The sequence below is a fragment of the Strongylocentrotus purpuratus genome, unplaced genomic scaffold, assembly GCF_000002235.5.
Source record: "Strongylocentrotus purpuratus isolate Spur 01 unplaced genomic scaffold, Spur_5.0 spur5_scaffold_6, whole genome shotgun sequence".
NCBI classification, from domain to species: Eukaryota; Metazoa; Echinodermata; class Echinoidea; order Camarodonta; family Strongylocentrotidae; genus Strongylocentrotus; species Strongylocentrotus purpuratus.
This window is the reverse complement of record NW_022145612.1, coordinates 17,583,804-17,609,789: the sequence shown is the minus strand read 5'-3', so window position 1 is coordinate 17,609,789 and position 25,986 is coordinate 17,583,804. Positions and strand designations below refer to the sequence as shown.

The following is a 25,986-nucleotide window of genomic DNA, read 5'->3' as shown; positions in this document are numbered from 1 at the left end:
AAACATGCTCAATCACAAGATCGGGTCTGATGAGGAGCCTGACCCATTAACCTCTTAGCGATGGACCTACTGTTTCTCTAGACTTCCAACATGTTGGTGTCTTTAAAGGGATCCGGTAACTTTGTCTCAGATTCTGAACCAAAATCCTGGATTTAGCTCATGCTGCAATGATAATTATAAACCAGCTTTAGGTCAGTCAGAGACCCCATGACTTTTACATGCCGATCGCTAGTCTGATTATCAAGATATTTATGATTGGAAATCGAAACCAAATTTTGCGTTTTCCTAACTGTTTTCATAACACTACAGTCTATTGGAGATTTTTTTGGGGGGAGGCACTTCTTGGTCATTTTGAAGCGCGATTTTCTTAGGGCTTCAATATTATACCATAACACAGAAACTGATAACACGTAGGGCCGTGCATCTCAGATTTAACATTGTTAAACGATGCCTTTAAGTCATAAGATGGTATTTGAATTCAACGGTGATTTTACCACTTCTGGACAGTAAACGTACACACCATGCAAATATCGATGCGAGATCTTATTTCAACTATCGTTTCTCGATGACATCACAACTGCGGCGAAAATCCTTTCTTCATATTTGTCTTTGCTAATAACAACGGTAGGCATGTTTGGACCCAATCCTTCTACATCTTAGAACCTTGATGCAGCTAGGGGCGTTGGTATATGATTAGGGTGAGGGGTGAAGTGACCCCTTCCCCTTCCTATCCCACTCTATATCTATCTATATCTATCTATATCGGCTAAGGGCGTCAAATCGAAATTTTGTCGTAGGGTAAAAATTATACCAGACGGGCAAAACATTTTTTGTTCAAGATAATCCTGAGCAATCTCGTTTACCAGGGGGGATGGTGAGGGTCAAATTCGGGAATCAATGCGGCACCAAGAGGGGTAATCGATTGAAAATACAAATATCACTAAAAAGGGTACACAATTTTAAAAGTCCATATCGGCTGATCGGCCTGGTAGGGATGGAAAAACGCAACGCAGGGCTTCAACAACAAAAATCATAAATTATAAAATAAAACAATCATTAGTCGGCAACTTTTTATGCTATTCCCCCATAAAAAACAAAACCCTCATTATCATGCCGACGTAGACCTCCCCTTTTAATCAGTCTGGTATACATTAGGCCTTCTGCTCCTTTCATTTTAATTGGCTGATTATTGGAAGGGATTAAGTGTGTATAGCATTACGGTTGTCGTGACAGAGTGACCTCAATATTAGTAAAAGAATCGCTAGGCTATGAAAGAATGTATTAAATGATACTCAAGTTTTATGTAAATTTAATGGAAATTCATTTTTATGTTAATAGTATTAACAAGCATACGGACATTTATCCTATTTGACAAAATATCAGTTTATGAAGATACCATTGTTATAGATTCGTCGCGATTTAACATGCATTTATTATGTAGGATCGACTGGTGTATTTACACACTTGATAAAGCATAGTAGTGGTTTAGTAAATGTTGTATTGATACGTGAAAACGGAATCCATTAATGGAACAAAACCTTGTTAGCGTTTGGGCTGGTTAAGAAGGTTATTTGAGACGGTGAGTGGAATTTATTAGGCTGACGTGGAATGGAAACGGTTTACACAAGTTATAAATTACTTTGCCGACAACCGTTTGTGTGAAACTGGTAATGGAACAGCATCACTTTAACAAAAATATGTTTCCTTTTAAAATAAAATAGTTTCTGAAAATAATTGTTTCAAAACAAAATATTTCTGTACAAAATAATTAATGAATGTTCTTTTCAGGGCAATATAAAAGTAACAGAGATAATGGAAATGAAATAGAACGAATTAAATGATGAAATGAATCAGTCTACTTGACAGAAGGTCGGTCATTGGGGAATGTTAGTTTAGCCACATTATATAAAGTAATGTTGGAATACATTTTTTCCTATTTCTTAAATCTCTTAATTCTCTCTTTAAGAATGTGAAATCTTGTAATTAAATTCACATTTTTCTTCATTCCCATCTTCTTACTCTTCTTTATTTTTCTCCGATTTGTTTTTCTTTTTCCTTATTTTCCTATTCTTGATGTTGTTGTTGATCTTCTTCTTCCTCCTCCTCTTCCTCTCTCCTCTTCTCTCTTATCTTTCTGTATTATCTTTTTCGCTCATTTCTTGTTCTCTTTCCTTTCTGCCTGTAAGTGTCTTTCTATAGAGATTAACTCTATCAAAATATGCGAAGAAAACTTCCTCGTCCACGTTCCCGATGCTCCGTTTTATTGTTTAATATCAAGTCTCATTTTAAGTATAGCCAGAGTATTTTCCAGAGGGCACAAGTTTCAATGATTTCTGACGAGCAAAAATAAAGGGTGATAATGATTTTTTTGTTTAAAGAAGAAAGCAATAATCAACGAAAGAAAGAAAAGCGATAAGGGATAAGGGTTGTCACTTCTGGAGCGAGTATATGATTTGAAAATCATTAGGAGCAATAGTCCTCTGTGCGCCCCCCCCCCCACCTAATATCACTCCTATATAATTATTGTACCCATTAGCCTGATAGTTTTTTTCCAGCAAATAAACTTAACTCTAATATAGCATTTAAATGAATACTTCCTTGGAAAAAGACTAGCATCTTGTCCGTTCGAAGAAACTGTCGGTGAAGAAATTTAATCAATATCTCATTGTTATATTTTCTTTTGTAATCAATCGACGCAGTTCTATGCACTTTTCCCTTATATAGTTTACACGTAAGACATAACCTTGCCTTATTCATAGGTCTACCTGTGTGTTTCATCAGTACTGTTCTGTTTACATTTTGACTTGAGTCATTATTTCATGAGATCTTATACCTATGAAAAAAGTAGGCCCAATTGTTTTCTCTAAGAACTATAGCTAGATCAAACAGACGGTGATTAAAAATACAGGTAAGCGATACGTCTTAATTTCTTTTAAATATTCAGCATGATGTCTTATACTTTCAAGTCAACGAATTTCATATAAATTATTTTTCCAACTCGCAGTATGTGTGTGCAGGTCGTGTTCATTGGATTTGCCACGAAATGTAAATTATTTGATTTTGTTCGTCTTGACTCTGGTTTGTCTTGACTCTTGGGGTTAATATGGTGTCAGCCAAAACATAGGTCATTAGTTTATTGGTCGGTTGATGAACTCACGTTTGACAATAATTACATGTTGTAATTCACCACTAAATTTCTTAGTATATATTGAATGTTGATATTGGATCATTTATCCGGTTCAAAAGTTATTCTTCATCATATTCTGGGTTTTGTGATGACCACTTGCTGGAAGTTTAACAGCAATTTTACAGCACATGATTTAAATTAGTAAAGGCCTAGGCCCATTCCCTGACGAAATCTTTAAAGCCAACCGATTCGTTATGATGTAAGTTAACTGAAGTTCTGTAATCATATTTCAATCAACACTCACCGTAACCTGACGCAACAGTCAATATATAACTTTGCTTTTTAACTATGACTTTCTAACTTTCAAAAGCCCACAAACCTACGTATGTCTTGAGAATGGTATCACAACTGAACTACCGTGCTGATGTCTTGTCTTGCACATTACATTTACCATACTTTACAGATAGTTGTATTATACCTTTATGTTTGATGTTCTGGTTAATGTATCACTATTTATCCTTTGTTTTATCCTTTATGATCAGGATCCGGTCTCTCCGATTGTACAAGACTGCCTACGAGAGTTTGACGATAATGACACGCAGATGGTATGACAAGTTCTTTGTATAAATCATATCATTGTTTTGTGATTTTGTAATTTGATAATTATTTTCTCTTTTTAAATATTCTTTCTTTTTCCTCTTTCTTTACGAAAATGTAAAAGTGCATATTCTCTTGTTTTAAGTACATTGAAAATCTGTTTTTTTTAATCTTATAATTTTGGTGATAATTGTTATTTTCTCTAGAATATGAATCACGAAATATATTAATTAATTCTTATTTATCACATTAACAATTTTCAAAGCAATATTCGTAACCATTAATAATTCATCCAAAGATTTAAGACTCTCCTTACCTATTGTATTTCAAATTTCTACCGTAATCTAAATCAGTTCAAAATTATGATGAATATTTACAATGTTGTATTCAGTTACATTTACTACCTATATATACGTAATGCTTTCGTTTTTGCTATTGTACAAAAATTACAATTCATTTGTTAAGACTGTGGGGATTTTCTTCGAACCAAGAAACCATGTCACTTCAATACTGTAACAATGATGACCTCTTAGTTACCGGTACCAGGACATAGTTGGCCTGATTCGTAATAATATCGTTTCTGAAAGAGAGATAGAGAGATATAGTCTTCTTTCGCATTGTCAATAATAAGGAAAACTGAAGTGCAGTATATAAAAGGGAGCTATGTTGTGATTTGTTTTATTTCATTTCCTTTTTTCAGTTGATTTGAAAATTAGTATTTTACAAGAGCCTACCGAAGAACCCTTTTTTAGCTCTCACTTCCGCGTGATGAATATTTTACATGAATCAAAATGGTATATAAAAAGAACAAATCTAAAATCCCCCAAAGAGTTATTCGGTATGGTTACAATCCTCTTCTTATCACTATTCTCAAGGTACCGCGGAAGACGCCTTCCCTCTATCGTTATCTCGACGATGATGGCACTATGCTACGTCTGCGTCAGACTATATGGTAAGCTAAACCGGCAACTCATATTAAGTTAGTTACTTTCCCGGTTATTTTTAAAATGCAGTAAAATAAGTCGTGAAAATGAAAGAGTATAGTTAGTTTTTAGCCCTTACGACTTCTGTGTCATATCAAAACAAAACACAAAAAGACTAATATTGTTTTCAAGACTTACTTAAAAATACGCATATCTCTGTCTCATGTAATTATTGTGGTCTCGAGTATTTTTTGTTTGTGAATGCCCTACAGAACAATTGATATTAACTGTGTTAAATGCTTCTACGCTGAATGAATACACAAAATAATGATATCCACATGTTTGCATTTGAAAAATTGAACGATCCGGATCAAACAAATATCAATATAACTCATTAGGTTGTACTCTATTCACGTGATTTATTTCCTGAAAAGGACTTCCTTTCAAATGTTAAGTAAATTATGTATAACAACTTTCCAGTGAAATTAATATTACTTTTTTGAGGACGTAGATAATAGCCTAAGTAAAAAAAAAAAAAAAATCGTTTTCCAGGCTCAGACTCAACAATCAGTTTCATCACAAAATAAGTTTACTCAACTCTTGTTTTTTTCTTGAATGTTCTTCAGAGTTCTAATTGAAATCTAATAACTATCAATTTAGCAAAATATGGATATGCATGGCTAGTTATAATACAATCGCCATTCACCTTAGTAATCTGAAAAGTTTTCGGTTTATACAAAAGAAGAAGAAAAAAAAGTGAGACATCCTGCTGATGATTGAATTTGAGTGGTTTGGTCCTAATGGAATAGTTGGCATTAATTAGATGCTTTTTTTCATAGGGGTTCATAAAATATTCTATTTTATACAACACCTACGTGGATCCTTGTCATTTGATTGGACAATTGTTGGTCACATGATATTCAATAGATGGTATATTGCACGGTCGTGCATTTTTGGTTATATGCGCCGTGCATTTTTGGTTATATGCAGACTGCGTACCTCTCTGCTGCATGTGCGCGTATCCCTGCGTGTATCTGACGCGAAGGCAATCTGCATGTAATCGAGATCGAGAAGGCTTGACTCCAACTTTAATTTATCTTTATAAGGAGTAAAGCAAAATTTGTTGATTAACGTTCTATTAGGTCTTCTTCGATGTTGTATAAAACAAATAATGAATGTTTTTCATTCGTTTAATAGTGCAAATATGTTCATTCGTTGAAAGATTAACGTTAATTCTATTCAACTCGGCTGACGCCTCGTTGAATAGAATGTTAATCTTTCAACTCATGAACATATTCGCACTATTGAACTCATAACCATTCATTATTTGTATACTATATCTTCGGACGTCAACAAGATAGTTCGTGACGAAAAGGGTGACGAAAGGCTGACGAATTTCAATTTAGTTTTGTCGTATTTGATGGAAAGGGATATTTAAAAAAAAATGAACGTTTGTATGCACCCATTCAAAAGTTTTTACGTCGTTGTTTCTATTGTCTTGTAGTATTGCAGCAGTCCCATGTTCCTGATAAACAACCACCAGCAAAAAAGAAACCGATTGTCTCCGAACAAACTCGTTTGACGACACAACCGTCGATATCACCAGAGCAATTCAACATCCGTTACAAACTCAACATATCTAATGACGGGCCACTCGTCCTCATTACGAGCAACAAAGCGTTCATGGACTTTGCCGAGAACTGGTTAGAGAGTGTCCACCGTCTGGAAAGTCGTCTAAATATTTTTGCCATCGCGGAAGACATGGTGGCGTATAGGACTTTCTTGAGGTATCCTGACGTTACGACGGTTATGACACAGAGAGCTGTATCGCCGCAGAAGAGGTTGGCCTATCTCTCACATGATTACAACGTCCTCATCAACAAGCGACCGGTGTACATCTATCGGCTGCTAGCAAAGGGCAGGGATGTGCTATTCAGTGACGTGGACACCGTTTGGTTGAAAGATCCTCTCCCGCACCTCGATGGCGACTACGACGTCGTGCTTCAGGTAGATTTACGAGTACCGAAGGTTGTCTATTGCGCTGGGTTTATCTTCTTTCGCGCAACCAATGCATCGCGAGCGTTTGTCTGGGAGTGGATAGACCGAATTCATAAGGCAAGGGATAACATTCCCGATCAGAAAATACTGAACGAACTCCTGGAAGAGAACTTTGGGGATCTGAGAGTTAAGGTTCTTGATTCGGCTCTTTTCCCGAATGGAGCGCTTTATTTTGATGATAAGTGGAGGAGGACACAGACCGTGAAGCCCGTGATTGTGCATAATAATTGGATTGAAGATCATGACGAGAAAGTACTTCGATTTAAGAGCCATGGGTTCTGGTTTATATGAAATGAATTGTCATCCATCCGGCAAAGAATGTAATCCATGTAATAAATCTGAAATAAGCAATATTGTGTTTTTACCTTGACTATGTTCTTTGTATAGGTATGAACTTGGCTATATTTCACCGCACTTGGAATATAAATATATATGATGCAGGTAACTGCATGCTATTAACAAGGTCATGATTCAAATTATGGATATGGGATGATAGTAAGAAGCAGAAATCATGTAAGGAAACAGCATTATATTGGCTAGATATGGGAATTAGGAGGAATGAAAAGAACAATAAGGAAGAAAGTATTACAAATAAGTCAATCGCTGCCTTGTACCGAGGAATGTATGGTGGGTACATGTCATCATGTGGAAATAATAATAATATAAATAATTATTTGGATTGATTCCATTATTCTTCGTCATCCTCAACAAACTGTACACAGCTCTCACTTCCACCTCACCCCTCCCATAGCTTTAGCTCTACCCCCTCCCCTCCACCACCAAAACACACACACACACGCACACACCACACACACACACACACACGCACACACTCTCTCTCTCTCTCTCTCTCCCTGTTTGACTTACACGTTTAACATCTTCTTCAACAGTATTTTACAAATCTCATATTCTTTACTTAATTCACGGTGGTAATACATGTCAAACTCTAGTTCAGTTTTAGTTAAATACAACCAATAAAACATACCCAGTATACGAAATTCAATATCAATTTACTATTGCCCCCCTCTCTTTCTTTCTCTCTCTCTCTTCCTGTTTGACTTGCATTTTCTATATCTTCTACACCAGTATTTTACTAATTATATATGCATTACTTCATTCACAGTGATAGTACAAGCGTACAATTTAACAGTTTTAGATAAATAAAAACCAATAGACCATATATGAAATTCAATATCAATTTAATATTCATATGTAAATGCCAAAAGTCAAGATCAACCCTCCAGAAAGAATGGAACATACCTGTTACATTTTAGAATTCATAACACACCATGCAATCAGATGGCATATTCCATTCGTTTTAGGGGTGCGTCATAAATGCTTCAGCTACATTAAGCGTATACACATTGCGACTAGGAAGGAATGTACGAAGGAAATTGTCATAGAAAATAATTACATGTATAGAACCAAGGGTGTAGAACAAAGGGAAGGGCATTGGTTCATAAATAAAGCAGAAACAAACAGTGAGATTTCCACTTTTTTTAACCCTTAAGTTTGGAAGATTAGTCGAGCATTTCAAATCTCCAATGTCTTTTTTTTTCTACTTCAAATCCACTATAATAAATGTAGCGTTTCATTTCAATAACTTTTACTTGGACTGCCTTATGTGTGGGTTATGTTTTAGTCTGTAAACATGATCGGTAGTGAATTACTTCTTTTACACGTATCCTTTATAGTCGTGATAATCTTAAATGATTCCAACCAAATCTTAATTGTATGCAAAGTTCATTCATATCTCTTTAAACAAAACACATGGACAACAGATCAAACTTCAGATCAATGATTAATTAGCATTGGTATTGCAAATAATTTGGTTTGCAATAACAAAGAAAATGGCAAGTTACACAACCTGACCATTCTTCACCGATAGAAAAAATATTTGTGTCCAGCATCTTGGCAAATATTACTAGTATCACTATGTCATCATCCAAAACCATGGAATACAGTGGATGCATAATAGACCAACCTGAACATAAATCATTATGTTTTGTTAAGACACAAGATTCAAAACGGTAACTCTTCACCAGAGGTTCGATATAGATGTAATTGCAACTTTTAAGCTTTTGGTGGGGATTACCGGTATATTATCAAAATACATCATCATCATCATGTAAATGCAGCTCAATTGAATTATTATGAATGTGTGAGCATTTACAAAGTTGTCACACTGTCAAAAAACCTTACAGTTGTAGAGACAGCATCAATCTAATTGAAATGAGCAAATGAAAGATTGTTTACAATAAAGTTGGTGATCTATAACTCTACCCAAAACATACAACGCTCCAGGAGATGATGTTGACCCTCTTTACATTACTGTTATCCATCTCATCCTGTTTGGTGAGAAAAATCTTCAATCTAATACATGCACACATATAGGAATCAAAAGCTAAGTACCCTTTCCCTATATTCAAGAACAAATCTACTTTTCAGCAGCCATATTATCAAATATTTACATGAATTTCTAAACAAATTACCACCAGTTTATGACAAGAAGTTGACACAGTCATCTCGCACTCATTTGAAAAACAAAGTTAATAAATTACGAAAGGCAAAAATCTAAATCTGAAATTTACTGAAATGAATAAGGAGTATATGAACAGTTTATAGTACTACCTGAATATCTTACATTCATCCTCCTTTATTACTAAGCGATACATCTCCCATACAACTCTACACATTATACACCAATGACAGAACCCAAGAGAGCACCCGAAACCCTATAGACAAGCAATTCTAATATGTAGCATTTCGATAAATATAGTCTTCACCTCATATAACTCGAACCAGTGTGAGAATTTGTATTAAAAAAATTAATTAGGAAAGGATTGCCTAAAGATTAAATACTACTTTGATAAACTGAACTAAGAATTTTGGTACAATATCATATTTGAACATAAACAGGGTTATGTTATTCCTCTTTATATAATATTATATATAAGCAGTGATTTTAATATTTTTTTGTCGCTTTGACATAAAATCTAGTTCCTTCCTTAATTCAGCTCAACTGACAAACAATATCTTTCAGAATTGCCACCTTATGTTTCTACAGATATCATGTATGACTAAATCTGTTTGATTACTTCACACACATTTAGCCCTGTGCTACAAGTATACATTGGTCAGAACATAGATTGTCTGTTCAGAGGCAGAAGGATGTTAACTCTGTGTTCATGTAAATGAGTTAACATCCTTCTGGTTGTTAGCAGACCATGTTAAAACCAATGCAACTACACGATCCTCTATCTGTGTCACACCTACAAAATAAGCATGGATTCTATTAGCTTTGAATGAACGACAGTAATTTCCCTAAATATACTTATCTTGAGCTAGCGTCTGACATCATACATATCATCTAATAATATTTTCTGGTAAATATAGCTTGACATTGGCAAGCAGAGTACATACGGATTGCTCCTTACAACATGAGTACAATTTTGAAAACTCAGCACCCACCTAAATACAGTGTGGAATATACACTGGCAGAATACACCCAATTACAAGAAATAAATAAAAAAGCTCTTTACCATCTCAAATTACCAAAGAATTATATACAGTCCAATTAAACTTCTAATGGAAAAATCTACACACCTCATATTGCCACATAACATTGATATATCGGTCTAGGAAGGAAAAGAAAGATGAAAAGTAATTAAATGATACATGAAATAAAATCAGCAGAAGATCACTTCCTATCAAATAAGATCTAAATATCATATAAGATCTGTGTATCCTTCTGCATCATGCTGCGGTCACATCATCCTGTGAAGCCTAGAGGCCAATAAGGGCCATTTTGGGATAGGGAGGAGGATGTCCATAGTACTCACTGTACAGAAAATCTTAAAAAGAACAATGTTTTTCGAGGAACTGTCAGCAGTGCCCATAGCTACGGCACATTAATGTACAATGTATGTGATATTACATGGCAGTTATTAAAGTTTAGTGTGTGGCATTTCATGATGGATAGAGTAAATTTGAAGGAGGGTCTTGGGTGGAGAGTTCACTATTAGAATATGGCCTCCATTGGGTGTTTATTGTGCTATACAGGGGCCCTATACAAACCAAACATGACCCTCAAGGCTAGGCTTCGATTGAGTGATACTGTGACTGCAGCAGAACAGACATGTCACCTACACCTACAATAGCACCCTCGTAAAGTACAGGAATGGAAATTTACTTTTAGGGGATATTATAAATCTCCCTCTCAATTCAATCACTCTCTTGGAGTGAATTCCACTAAAAAAGGAGTGGATTCTATTCCAAAGCCCACAGGAAGTGATCAATAATTTGGCTTCCACAAAAGTTATTTTCCATTCCAAAAATTAAGAGAGTAAGTTAGAAGTTAGTGGTATGGATATGCCATTGTGCAGCAAATCATTTCCATTGAATAACAAAGTTGAATATTCTATCACCTACATGTAGCTTGTTGATGGGTTCTAAATATTTTTTTATTTTGTTTTTAATGATCCATATATTAAAAAACTTCCCTCCTTTAAAATGAAAATTTACTACTATCATAAAATTACTTGTAATTTGCACGCAAAGGAAACTTTTGTAATACTGTATGCCACTGGAGCAAATCATTACTACCACCATAATAATATAAATGTCATTTTAACAAACCCTATGCTGATCACAACAAATCAGCAGCTCTACAGGCCAAGAAATCTTAAAATCATTGGATCTTGCATGTACTAAAGCTTCCCTAATTTAAAATGAAAATTTGCTACAGAAATGTTCCATTTTTATATCCTCCTATTTTTTTCTTTGTTGGAAAAATCTTCACTCTCTCACTTTGTCTGAACTGAACGCTGAAAAAAATATCAAATTACAAAAACAAGCACATCATAATTTATTGGAGTGAGTAACCACAGGCCACACAGAAAAACTTAAATCAATTTGTAGTGTTCTTCAAATGGAAAGTACAAACTCATAAATGAATATAGAATAATGGTATGATTAATATAACCTGCCACAAATTGGCAGTAGTCATTAATGATATAAAAACCACATCATGAATATATTTACGTTTAGTTTATATCGCACTGCTCAATCTTTTATCTAAAAATGTTGCACTATTTTGTGCAAATCAATCTAAAGTTATGAATTTTTAAAAGAATCTATAAATGTATCCTCTAGGATGATTTTGAGATGTTGTCAGATCAGAGGAATGCGTTGGGATTGGCCCTAGGATCCTTCAGGTTCCGATACCGGTAGGTGACAAAAACTCCAACAAACTGCAGGGTGAAAAGGTGAAAAGGAAAAAGATGAGAAAGACAAAGAAAATATTATATCATTAAATTCTTTTATTCGGCAGCATTTCAAAGGTAAAATACATCTTGACAAGAAGAGGGCAAGGAAGAGACAGGGGAGAGAGAGATAAGGGGGGAGAGAGGAGGGGGCGAGAGAGGATAGAGAGAAAGAGGGGGAGAGAGAAAGAGAGAGGGGGTAGAAAGAAAAAAAGAAAGAAATGTGCTGAACAATAATTTTCAATAGATTACAACTTTCATTTACAGACTCCATGATGCTAATCACGATTTCAATGTTCCTGCCCTCATTTTCAGTAGTCCAAATGACTCTTTGTTGTTTCTGTTTAAACAACCAGGAACATGTACAACACTCGTTTCATACTAAAGATATTGTCTGGTTCCTAATAATTTTACATGCATTCATTCATTCAAGCATTCATTCAAGCATTCATTCAAGCGTTCATTCATTCATTCCTTTATTTTTTTATTTTTTTAATTTATTTATTCATTCATTTACTCATTCATTTATTTGTTTCTTGGTATTATATCTCTTCATATGATTTTAAATTGTGTATCAATGTATCACACATTTTCCATTTATAACCATTCATAACCATTCATTCATTTGATACACAATGACATTCCCTTTTTTCAATTATGCCATCAACTGGTATTCTTAAGGGTCTTTTCCTCAATGTCAATATACATAAGTGGCTATCTCTGTAGTATGATCTATGGCTGAGCAGGAAATATATCCAGAACATTTGCAGGATAATTTGCATACAATACATTTTCCGTTTCCCTATTACTCTTCTCCTGTGCAGTACAGTATATCTCATTCAAAGATTTAACTGCTATCTTTAAATCCACAGTGAATTAATAATACAGCTGATAGTATCAAGTACCTTCAAGTCATACTAATAGTAGTTGCTATGAATTCAGGATCATATTACAGCACACTCATCGACATGAATCATACATATCGGTCACACATACTTCTGGATACAATGTGTCAGTACATGTAGCACACCCTGCATATTACATACGGTAGCTTAGAGAGAGAGAGAGATAAGTATGCACAGTACTGTTTGTTCATTAGGCTTGAGAGTTTTCGTAATCACAATCCTCCCTTGGCCCACAGTGCTCATTATCGGCTAGGCAGAAAAAACAATGTTAAAACTAATTTCCTGTTCCACATGATGTTCTATCCCTAAGGATAATATTAAATCAAAATATGCAATGTTCACCACAACCCCTTAACCGCCTCCCAGCTCATGGTGTGAAAAGTCATATAAAGCCCCTCTAGTCATTATCCTCAACCGAAGGGGCCCGCCAGTTAAGAGCAGAGGGGAGGAATATTGGAGATATGAGGATAATTTTTTCATATGCGCATTACATGTAGATACAGAAGCCAGAAGAATTTGTGATCTTCTTTAGATAAATTTATCAGTACAATCAACCATAGAAGATGAGCATTACTGCTGTTGAAAAACTATAATAATTTTCATATATTTTACTAACGAGATGGAGGTAATTAAAAAATATATATAAACTCACTAAACTCAAAAAAATATGAATAACTTGACAGTTTGTGTTACTACTTTATATACACATTGTATATCCTCTGAATTCAAATTCTGTGACACAGGCAAGTGGTGAGGGATTGGAGACATGCTTATCCCAAGTTTGCCCCATGTTTGCAATGTTTGATGCTCTTCTCTCCCCTCCCCCCCCCCCCCCAAAAAAAAATCTTCATCCCTTTTCCAATTAATGCAACACTTCTCCATCCATTTCACATGCGACTCTTTTGTTCTTATTTTCTCTATCTCTTTATCCTCTAGAATACAGTCCATCGAGAGGACTCCAGCCCTGCAAGCATGCAGCAGACGCCAAAAATGCAGTCACTAGGAAACCCCTAACATAATTACAGAGGCTCTATAAGCCAACCCCTGAGTTCTTGCCTCTCTTGATTTAATCCTGGTGGTCAAATACTAGTAGGAGGATGATCAAATTTTCGTTTTTACTTACAAGACAGAGGTTATTCAAAAAATATGTAAATTCACTAGACCCCTAAACATATGAATAACTTGACACTTTGTGATACTACTTTATATCTTCTGAATTCAAATTCTGCCCCATGTTTGCAATGTTTGACGCTCTGAATACTTTCTATTATGTCTCTTCTCTCCCCCCCCCCCCCAAAAAAAGAAGAGAATCTTCATCCCTTTTCCAATGCAACACTTCTCCATCCATTTCAAATGCGACTCTTTCCTTCTTATTTTCTCCAACCCTGCAAGCATGCAGCAGACGCTGAAGATGCAGTCACTAGGAAACCCGTAACATAATTACAGAGGCTCTATAAGCCAGCCCCTGAGTTCTTGCCTCTCTTAATTTAATCCTGGTGGTCAAATACTAGTAGGACGGCTATCAAATTAGCCCCCCCCCCCCCCCTTGACTCCTAAATTAGTATTTTCAACTGCTTCGTTGCCCTTTTCAACCTTTCTCGCTGGAACTTCACACTGATAATAATAATAATAATAGCTCACATTTATAATGCGCCTAATACTACGTTTCTAGGCGCGGAACATATTATTACCCCGGTCATCGGATCCAGGCTTACCCGCACACAAGGTATGCACATTCTCCACTCCCTGGGGAGCATTCCAGCCAGTCGCCATTTTACACATGATGTTGCTAAGTACAATGCAGTTACAGATTTATAACCATACAGTATTTGGGTGTTTAACATATTGCAAAACAAGTGGGATGGAGACGATGGTAGAACTTGTAAAAATCCATTGGTACTTACATGTATGTCATGCGTTCAAAATGTGTACATTATTAAAAGGACAAGATTAAGTTTCGTTGAATTTGCAGCATGTGTATTGAAGAAGAAAAAACCATTGCACTTAAAATAATACCGTTTTATCGTGCTATTGTACCTTTGTAAAATGTTCTTGATTTTGAAGAAAAGATTTACAAGATACATGTACAGTTGTACACCACTTCAATGAAATCATTACATGGCTATGTTTGGTTGCGTTTATCGACCAGAATTTTGGCTAGAATCAGGTTTCTCAAACGTCTTTCAGGCAAATTTAGAAGGTGATAAACGCAAAGCCTTTTTCAAATGTCTTTAGATATGGGCATATCTAAAGACGCAAAAAGGTGTGTTTTGAATGTGACATACAGCCAGAATCACGTTTCTGAGAGATCGATAAACGCAAAGCTGTTTTGAACCTCACATACGAATAGGACCACCCAGGTGTTGTGTACAAGCATGTGTGTGAAGTTGACCTCCGAGAAACTGTCTGCTTCCTGGGTCAAAACAGCTGGGCAGACACAAGGCCTTTATTTTGAATCGTGAAGGGACGATAAACGCGACATCCCGCAAATCACAATTGTATAGTGGGGTTCGATAGTGGGGTTTGATAGTGGGGTACGATATGTACATACATGTATCTAGTGGCAAGCCCTGATAAACCCACCCTTTAATTCTCCTAAAAAGCAAGCTCATTTGTCTAAAAAGCAAGCTCATTTGTTTAAAAACCAGCCTCAATACTCTTCACTCTGTTTAAATGCAACTATATTACACACATACATGTACATACATTGTACATGTATGAAACCCTCAATTACACTGGCTTCAGTGATGAGAGGGTGTAATGTAAATAGATGAAATATTAATAGTACCGATATACACTCCAGCCTGTATAGAGAGCAGTACCGGAGCACACAATGAAACCATAATTGATGAAGGTGTTTGGAGAATAATTCATGGCAGGTGCAGAAAGGCAGGTGGTAGATAGTCAATGGATTAGAAACAGATAGCTTTAATACAGGGACGGGATTAGATATACCGGTAACCAGATCAATATGATATATGGGATTAGAAACCGTGTCTACTGTCTAGCATTAGTTTAATTTCCATGTGTATGGCTGTACAACACCTGCCCCAGCGACAATTGCTCTGTGTCAATTTCCTAACTAACCAACTTCTAAACTTAAACACTGAACCTAATAATACTATACCCGACATTAATCTCAAACCTACATGTATTCTTAAACGCAATTTCAACCCTAGCTATAAACCTAACTGCAATCCTAATATAAACCCCTTTGAGTCAGATTTGATGAAACAAGCCCAGAGGAATTGTCGCCAGAGCGAATGTCAGATTACTAGATATACATGGATATCCGGTTTATAGAGGAAAACTTTGAATTCAGACATCTATTTCTGTGAGCTGAATTGAAAGAATATATATTCACACAGCTAGTAAACAGCAAATGTGTGATGCTGATATATAGCATGACAAAAATATAGTGAAATAGTTTATATTTATAGCACAATACAGATAAGCAGTTTCAATTTGTTTTGCTATCATAATGGAAATGATATATATATGTAAATTGGTTACACATAATACAAACCCCAGGTGAACATTTCAGATATTATCATCACAAACAGAATAGATTTTCCTCACTTTGACAAAAAAAAGCAAGCTATTTATATATTTAGAGCAAATGTTATTTAGTTCCTTTTCCTTCCCAAGTGTATATATTCAGACATGATTAAAAGGTTATAAGAAATACAAGCGCCCTATTAAAATCACCTACATCTTACTGATCTGAGAGTGGTAGATGACACTGTTGTTTCATTTATAATCATGAATAATCTACAGATTAAGTAACATGATGTATAATAGGGATTATTCTTTTATCTTTTTATTGAGAAATGTACTGATAATCTATTGTGACTTCTTTATCAGTTTCCACTAGTTTGTTTGCAACATTTGCCAAATTAAATAAAAGAATGGATTAAAACAAATGTAATCTTCTCATGGTGTATGTTTTGTTAGTACATGTATGTAGTAAGTGTAAATAATTAATTTCTTTGTTTTCAACTACAGAAAGTGTAAAAGTAGAATTAGTGCAAGTGTAGAATATATACACCAACATACTGTACATTCACATGATCACAAAAACTAAGAATTACAAAGGGAAAGACAGAAACTGATTTCGGGGGCATTTAAGAAATATTTCATAACAAAATATTCAATTTGCATATAGGTAAGATGGATTTGTATTTTCTTGAAATTTGTTTGCATACTTGTTTGATTTAGCGAAGCAAGCGGAGAGCAACAGGATTGGGTGAGCAGGCAAGATCCTCTGTTACAGGAAGGCGCTGGGGTTGGCCCTGGGATCCTTCTGATTCCTGAACTTAACAGCTAACCACACCCCTATCAGCTATGGGATGGACCGTGCATTGGTTACATAGGGATGGGGCATGGGGTAGGGATTATGGGATGACGAGGAGGGGGTAGGCATGGGGCATGGGGTAGGGATTATGGGATGACGAGGAGGGGGTAGGCATGGGGCATGGGGTAGGGATTATGGGATGACGAGGAGGGGGTAGGCATGGGGCATAGGGAAGGGATTATGGGATGTTGGGGGACGAGGTAGGGATGGGGCATGGGATAGGGATGATGGCATGTGTTAAATGTAGGGATAAAGGGTAGGGGTAGGGATAGGTAGGAATGAGCAGGGGGTGGGGGGGAGGGGGAGGGGGTACATTTGAATGAGGTGAAGGGTATACCAGGAAAGAGTACAAGGTGAGATACATGTATACCAGTGGGGAAGTGGGAAAAGGATGAAGAGGAAATAAGAGGAATGTTGAGGATGAATGGGAAGAAAAGGATATAAGAATGATGATGCAATGATAGCAACGGTGATCATTTTTGAGGGAAGGGATAGGTGAACATACAGAGGTTTGGGGATTTAGAAATGTTACATTGCAAAGCAAAGCAATTGCACCAGTATAAATATATTTTACAAGGTGATTAAGAGTCATAATGAAGAAGGTTGAAGGAACCAATTCATGCAGATTTGTATGGTACATGTACATACAGGTTGTAAAGGCAAACAATGGAAGCAGATTAATTAATTAAAAATTAATCAGAAAAAGCATTGTGTGAGATAATGGGTCAAGGATTCCATTTATAAAGTATATGATCATTGAATATAATAAAATGTATATATATATTAAGTGTTCAATTGTATGCAATTTCATTAAATCATGAATTTGGATATGTTTAGAAATGTTTGATGGTTTGGAAGGAAAAATGGAGAAATTAATTTACATGAACAGCATAATTACAGATCAAACACGTGGTCACCATACAGGTTGTGCATGCATGTACATGTATCATATATTGGTACATTTATGGGGTAAAGGGGGGGGGGGGCAGGAGGAAAGGGAAGACAAACGTTGATTGAACCAAGAGGAGGGATGGGGATGGGGAGGGGGAGGAGAAGGAGGAGGGGACAGGGATAGACAGCCCGGGACAGAAAGAAAGGGGTGTGGATTCAAAGAAGGAAATGAAACAAAATTTGTTACAAGTTGTAGCACACAATCGGCAGAAATTGAAATGATACAGTGAAAAGAGATGAGCAAATTAATAAACACAAGAGATACATGTAATAAACCCTTAATGTAAATATGCAAAGCTCCACATTAACAAAATAAAAAGATCCAGAGACAAATGCTCCATGATCAATTTCATATTCAAACCCTGACCTATTACCGAAAAGTTAACCTAAAACTCAATGGCAATCCTAACACCAACTTGGCACAGAGCTTGAATGTTGCTGGAGCAAATGTGGAAGACCAGAAAAACAAATACACAATGACTACCCGTCTCAAAATACATGAAGAGACTTCTAAAAGCTTGTTCAAATATGACCTGGTAAACTGCAGTGTTTTTTGTTAATTGTAACGCGCTTCTCATTTCTGTATCTCACAGGTATATCATCCACACAAATAACCCTGTATAATATGTATTGTTAATAAATATGTACAAGATGTAGTTTACTGTGAAATAAACCATTTTTGCTCAATTGAAATATGTACATGTATGTAGTATTTGTAAAATTTAAAAGAATGATAATGTTAACAAACAAACATACATACAAATACAATTTTCAGCATTATATTTTGATGAAAGAGTACATGTACAATATATGTATTTAAACAAATAATGAGAATTTACTTAATTCATACACATTGTAAAATATTGAATGAATCTAGTAAGTGATTTAAAAACAAGTGGTACGAATAATGCAAAATACAGATGTACATGTACAGGTGTATGGACACTTGCAAATTGTGGTTAGCTATTATATCAGCTCAAAGAGTAAATACTACAATTTGCAGAAATTAAATGATCACATCAGCTGTCACACACATTTTCAGATTACAAAGATTGATCTATTTGAGAGAGGTATACATAGGAATATTACCAATTAACAGCATGGTACATGAATTGTAAATTCAAAACCAAATGCACATATGGCAAAGATAATGAGATAGTCAGTTCAATATGAATATGCATAAATCTATAACATTACAAAAATGTATTGATTCCTCATCACATAAATGATTCCCATACTGTACAAATAATAGAAGACTCAGAAGTACACAGTTTGAACTGGTATCCAAGCAAATCCATCCAACAACATCTCAGATTGTTGTAGTATCTGATCATGGTAAGAAATTGGTATCTGTAAAAATGTTTCCCCGCTCAATCACCGTCAACTCACCACTCAGAAACTGGGACCAAATTTCCGGATTTCTGTTTGGACTCTGAGGTAAAGAAGTCTGTCATCTTTGGTTTTAAAAACAGCATTGTTTACTATTATTTATTATTATTATTAAATCAGCGCCTTCAACAGGAAATCGAAGTAAAATCGCGGGACACTTCGATGACGGACCTGGGATACTTCTCTGCCATAGTATGTATGGTGGTTTTAAAAAAAAACAGCGTCCGAGTATTTGAGTATTCGCCTGTAAGCATGAGAGTGTACTCGAGTACCTCATTACACAGTTATGCACAGCCTTAATACACACTCACCTCTGTTAAACTGAAGAAAAGCCCTACTGCTCCTGATATTTTTAATCCCTGTGCATAACCTTCATCCATCTTGTCCTGGCAAGTTTGGTCTCCACATTTCTGTAGGGGGGAAAAAAAAATCTTCTCTTAAAATGACCTGTTCAACCTCCAAAGAATTATGGCCGTACAAGTTAACAGATGCTATCTGGTATTATTACTGTTGCAGAGGAAGAATATTATCAATGAAAAACGTGATCTCTGTCCTTCACACTTTGAAAGGGGGCAGGGGGCAGGGGGCAGGGGGCAGGGGGCAGGGGGCAGGGATTTGTTCACCCTTGGTCTAAACTAAGTGAAAAATATTCTTGGGCAAACTCAGGGGATGAATTACGAAGACAAAAGCAATTTTGCTTATTGAACGGTGTTACGCATTGACGAGAACTCTGCTCAATGGCATTTCCAGACCTTACACAGGGCCCCATGTCATAAAACTTGCTAATTTCTTATGACAAATTTGATCTCAGCCAATCAATAGCCACGATATTAGTAGCTTATATCAGTTATTTATAACAAGTTTTATGAAACAGGGCCCAGGTTAGAGGGAGCATAACGTTTCAGTTAACTGTAATAGGAAACTACTTTTAAAGGTCCCTGTTTTTTGTTTTAGGGGGGGGGGGGGTCACCCCAAATGAATTATTTTGGAAGACAAAGCCTAAGGTAAATCTTTTAAGAATCAGGTCTCATATTTATGTATGGTAAATGATCCCCTAACCTGCAAGGCAACCAGTGACTGCACTTTCATCTTTTTTTTTAGAAACATGTCTGGACAGACAAACTGCTCCCTGACCCTTACCCCTCCTTCTAATGACCCTGCTGTCCTTTATACTCACCACATCATTCCTGACAGTTGGACAGGTAGGATGACTGGTATCATTTTTATCAAAGCCACAGCAGCATAAGCCATTCTGAATGTCTGTTTTTGTTTCGTTACTCGAGTGTTCCCATGAGAGTCTGACCAGCTTTTCCCTCTGGTCTTTCCCACAGGCCAGTGCTGCTATGGATACAGAGAACTGAATTAGGAAGACCAAGAACAGAACGAGCATGTACTGGTTGGACGCTGTCAAGGAAAGCATACACAATGTCATCGCAGCATAGATATGTATACATTATACCAAGGGTCAGATGTTGGCATGAGGTCTGAAATTTAAGAATAAAACCACAACTGCAAAAATACTGAAGAGTATCTACACTTAGGACTCTGAATGTACATGTACCGTAATTGCATTTGTTTGAAATCATGACCAACTACATGTATGCTTAGTAAGGCCTTAAAAAAAATATGCTGTTTTGTCCTTTCGGTGCCAAAACATGGGTCGGTCGGTCGGAAATCTTTTTTAATTTTTTTTTTAAAACTCCCTCTTTGGACCGATATTTCTCAGTTTTGAATGCTTTAATATATTTTTTTCTCCAAAAAACTGTAAAAAAAAAAAAAAAAAATTAAAAAAAGCCGACCGTCGATTTCAACATTTTGGGGTCGGTCGCAAAGGGCAATACAACATCTTTTTTGTTTAGGCCTAATAATAAAAGAATTAAGCTTGTTGATTTTGCTCCCAAAGATATTAATTAAGGGAAGAAAAGACAGCACATTGATAAAATAGCATTTCAAACAACATTTTAGAGGTAGATCACCATAGCTAATTCAATTTGTAAAGTGTGTTTCTACGTTCGTTTCTGTAAGCTCTGTAAAGGAATGCTCACTTTTCCAATAATAAAAATAATAAAATTGGAACAGGAGGGGTGACCTAAATGATTACAAGACGACAAACGCTGATTAAACTGATACACTGTAGCTCGAGCACGCACAGGATTTTGTTGTTGTCAAAGGATACAAAGAAAAGACAGACTTGATGATGTTTGATAGCTCCAATCAAACCTGCTACAGCTACGATGAAAAGGAAGATTCCACAGGCTATGATACCACCGATGATATAAAGACTGGAGACGTACGATCCAGATTTGGCTAGAGATGGGACTATGATTAGAATGAGTGCCACAATCTGCATGGGGAATACAAAATAAAATTGTAAGAACAAAAATTTAATTCATCAAAAAAAATCTCACTAGACCTATCTCCTAAATATACTTAATATTCACTTGAACCCTGTATTTTTAATAAAAACTTGTAAAATCCAACTTGTAACCAGTACCTCACCCACAGTAGGTTTTAAAATGTGTCTGAGCTGAGCTCACTGAATTGTTACTATAAAATTATAAAAAATATCATCAACTTCCTGCACTAAACACAAACCCTACGCGTGCTTGTGCCTGCCCTGGCCTTAGTACACTCAACAAATCACTATTATCTCAAAGTACCAAATTGGCAACTTGAAAACAGCTTTTTTAGTGTACACAACCTATGGGAGATCAGCGTAGATCTATATGTAAACTGCATGTTACTTGTTCGCTCATCATCAGGTAAACGTGGGAGGTACGCTACCGCCTACCGTAAGCAAATCGCAATCAGTATCACTCCAGAGTCCAGTGTCAAATTTTCACACTTTTGGTTAAATTCTTGACCGATTTCAAAGTGCTATAGGCCTATGAGTATGAGAAGAAAGAAGAGTCCATTGACATTAGCGAAATCTGGAGCCTAGACCTCTATAGGTAGTTTGGAAGGTTTGTCAGGTGCGGGAATTAGTTTGATTACGACGCATTTTAGGTTTTGTTTACACAACTCTTCACGCAGTATAGACCGAAAACTTCAGTCTCTCTAATCGTCGGTTGTTCCACTGAGACTACGTCTGGCTCCACTAGACCTCCGATTACAGAGACTGAAGTCTGGGGACCTCTTTCTGTGAGGCCTTTTACGGAACAAATGGTTCGGTTCGACCGGACCGCGATGAATGAGATATGCAACGAGATTTTCACTCTTTACATCCTCATAACTGCTGAAATTACAACACAAATTAAAAATAACATATATATAGCTTATTTGACTTACGATAGCTTGCTCATTTAGATCCTAAATTAATGATTAATCCGAGAAAGTCTCGTCGTCAACATTATCCGTCTTGGTTTTAGTTGATGAATATTCATTTTTTCTTTTCAAACGTCCAATAGCTACCGTAGCTACGTACGAGTCGGCCCAGCTTGACCAACGAACTCCCACGAAACGAGTGCTCTGATTGGCCATTTGGCTATGTTTTGGTAGGTGGACCCGGAAATATATCGGCCGCCGGGTAATATTTCAAATGCATGAACGTACCGTTTCACAGTTCGGAAATACAAATTGGATAATTCATATAAGTAAGTCCGTAAATTATACATTTAATATTAAGTTATCAAATTTTGATAACTGTAATTAGGACAAATGACATACCGACCTAATTTACATCTGATTTAGAAATCAGAAAATTAGATCTAAATAAAGAAAATCGGGGAGAAAATGTTTTGACACAAAAAGCTGCCATTGTTGGCTATAGCTACCCCCACGGTACGAGATCTCTGGGTTGCCATCTGTATTGGGGAATGACAACAAATGTCAGTTTTATTAAAGAAATGACCCAAATCAGATGGTTATTGCTGTCTACACGCAGTAGACCTCTAGGTGCCAATTTAATAAGGCTAGGCGACATCAATATTGAATATATCACCTAATCGAATCCTTTGGCTAAAACGAAAAGTACTTGTTTACTTTATCTTCAATTTTTTAAGTTGTTGGGTCGTTGTGTCTTTCTCAAATTTTGAAGCGATACTCTCGACTTTTGAAGGTAAAAATAAGGAATAATTAATGTAGAGGTCTCGTTTAAGCATTAGAGCCTGGAGGAATATAAAATTATTATGTTCTCCACCATATTCAATCATAGTTCATAGTCATACATCAAAATTCTCTCGTTTATTTTCTTATTCTCTCATAGGTCTAGATCTAGGCTAGACTTTATTTTATTTTATTTTTTTATCTCAATTTCAACTTAAAATAAGTCACAAAGAGGCTGGATATACTCACAATATATAGACTGTTAAGCGCAATCAGCGCATTTCTACTACACGAGAACCCTCCACAAACCATGTTGATTTCAATTTCCAACTTTCACGTAAAAGCCGGATTTTTAGACGACGTATGCTTCCAATATTTAGCGTAGGCCTATGAATTTTTCTATGATACTCGATAGTTGATACACGTATCTTATGCATGCAGCTAATGCAGAGTCTCGCGTGAATGATGTCACCAGCGCCAGCGCATGAAGGTCATAGAGTATGAATACACTTCCGGGTCCAAAATTGCAAAGGGCTCAAGGCCGATACAGGTGGGTGGGACTGGTAGTGATCAAGATACCGTTGCCAGATCTGGCATGATTATGCTTTCTGGCATAGTCTAATTGATAATTTTGACCCTTTTAGCATCTGGCATTATGTCTGGCATAATTTGAGCTTTTTTAAATACATTTTTCAACATAATTATTTCCTAAAAATTGGACAAAAAAAAAAAATCTTCTTATTTTCCAACCTCAACTTACGTTTGATTTGAAGTTCTCTGGCATGACATGCCGTTTACTATCAACCCAATTCGGTCAAAGCTCACTATTTGTTAAAGGACCATTAATATGGAATAGTATACCTCAGGAAATCAAAAAATGCAAAAAACTCATAATCTTTTAAAAATATAAACAATATTAATCAGCATGGGCAAGTTTGACACTTTTTTTTACTCTGATTATAGAGTATTAGTATAGTTGTAGTTTTAGTATGTTTTTTGTTCTTTTCTTTTGTTCTTGTTTCTTTTTGTCCTTTGTGAGTTTTTTTAGGGGTAGGCTTTCATATAAGGAATCCTTCCTTTCTGCCTATCCCAAATGCTCTTTATAAAATGCTATTTGTTATCACTTTCTTGTTTTTTATTATTCCATTCTGTATTTGTATGTTTTTAATGTTTTTATGAAGAGTGTTGAATTAAATTTGAATTGAATTTGAATTTGAATTGAATCTAACTGGTTCTGTATCCGATTAATTCAGCCGTATTATTGACGCAGTTTGGCATACATTTATGAAATAAACACGGGATTGATAATGTTATTTGAAATCCTGTTCAGTTACTATGGCACTTGATATAAAATCAATTAAGAAAATAATAATTTGGTGCTCAGAAAAGTCAACAACATGTATTCCTCTGTCTCATAAACAACGACATTTTACGAGCAAGTTAGTGTCCTTCATCCCCAATGCCCCCCTCCCTTGACACGCTATAGTTAATGAAGTGAGATTGAACTTCCTAGGACCCGTTTCTCAAAGCCTTTTTCCAATGACAAAATTACAAAAATCTGTGACAATTTAATCTGCTGATATTAAACCAATCAGAAGCAAGGATTTCATTATACTAGCTTATAACAAAAATGTGATTTGATTGTCATAGAAAAGATGTATAATGGAATCAGTTGCAGGCGAGTCAAAAGATTAAGGTGCCCTGATTGGTCAAAATTAATGTTTATGGTGTTCATAATTGAATAATACAATAAAACTGACCAAAATGATTAGGCATATATATATCATCATGACATTATTTAATCAAATTTGTTCTGTGTCTATTTCACCATAGCGATTGTCGGATCAGTGATAAAAGTCACAAACACACAATATGAGAAGGGGAAAAGACACAGTGAGAAAAGTAGGGGGCGAGGTGACAAGAAATATATGACAAGCGAGCCAAAAACAAAGAATGGGTTGCATTATTTTTCTTGAGCATTTCATGCCTTCGGGTAGGGGTAAAGCAAACTAGTGGCGTATATCTAGGGATTATGATACCCTGCTGGGTAAAACACAAAATCTGCATCCCTACTCCAAAATACAAACAAGATAACAGAGTGGGAAAGCTTTACTCTAATTGAAATTGCAGGTACGCGGTCCATGAGTGTAAATCCAACGAGTTATTATGTCGCCATCTTACGTCGAATATTTGCACAATCTCTATAATTATGTTTGGCCTCTAGATAAACTCCATGAATTCGAAATTCTTCGTATTATAAACGTTCCAATTTGAAGAATTCGGGTAAGGGTATTTCATTATTAACTTGACAACAAAGCATCGATCTGAAGGACGTTTGAGGTACTTGGGCATAGACTTTTCAGTTAAATTATCA

General features: G+C 35.9%; 2 protein-coding genes across 3 annotated transcripts; one reads left to right on the top strand and one right to left on the bottom strand.

Moving 5' to 3' along the window:
* Window positions 1-2,743: 2,743 nt before the first annotated feature.
* LOC100888900 (UDP-D-xylose:L-fucose alpha-1,3-D-xylosyltransferase 3) lies at window positions 2,744-7,063 on the top strand. Its single transcript, XM_030973568.1, has 4 exons — window positions 2,744-2,908; window positions 3,670-3,732; window positions 4,600-4,676; window positions 6,152-7,063. The coding sequence occupies exons 2-4, from the start codon at window positions 3,719-3,721 to the stop codon at window positions 6,994-6,996; spliced, it is 936 nt and encodes a 311-aa protein (XP_030829428.1). The 5' UTR covers window positions 2,744-2,908; window positions 3,670-3,718; the 3' UTR covers window positions 6,997-7,063.
* An 824-nt stretch (window positions 7,064-7,887) lies between these two features.
* On the bottom strand, window positions 7,888-24,073 carry LOC577795 (tetraspanin-31). Of its 2 annotated transcripts, XM_031000335.1 has the most exons (6): window positions 23,862-24,069; window positions 21,745-21,912; window positions 20,746-20,961; window positions 19,880-19,978; window positions 17,080-17,216; window positions 7,888-11,957 (listed from the first exon to the last, which is right to left on the bottom strand). In XM_031000335.1, exons 1-5 carry the CDS (start codon window positions 23,922-23,924, stop codon window positions 17,142-17,144), a joined length of 621 nt encoding a protein of 206 aa, XP_030856195.1. In that variant the 5' UTR covers window positions 23,925-24,069; the 3' UTR covers window positions 7,888-11,957; window positions 17,080-17,141. The 2 variants fall into 2 exon arrangements, with proteins under 2 accessions (XP_030856195.1, XP_030856196.1); XM_031000336.1 differs by lacking the exon at window positions 17,080-17,216 and having other exon boundaries at window positions 23,862-24,073.
* Window positions 24,074-25,986: the final 1,913 nt, after the last annotated feature.

Bases quoted from the DNA above. Each gene is read 5' to 3' on its own strand.
- LOC577795 (XM_031000336.1), bottom strand. From the start codon at position 23,924: ATGGTTTGTGGAGGGTTCTCGTGTAGTAGAAATGCGCTGATTGCGCTT. The intron at 21,913-23,861 runs GTGAGTATATCC...TTCCCCATGCAG, and splicing joins CGCTTAACAGTCTATATATT to ATTGTGGCACTCATTCTAAT. The intron at 20,962-21,744 runs GTATCCTTTGAC...GCGTCCAACCAG, and splicing joins ATCAAGTCTGTCTTTTCTTT to TACATGCTCGTTCTGTTCTT.
- LOC100888900 (XM_030973568.1), top strand. The intron at 4,677-6,151 runs GTAAGCTAAACC...ATTGTCTTGTAG, and splicing joins CGTCTGCGTCAGACTATATG to TATTGCAGCAGTCCCATGTT.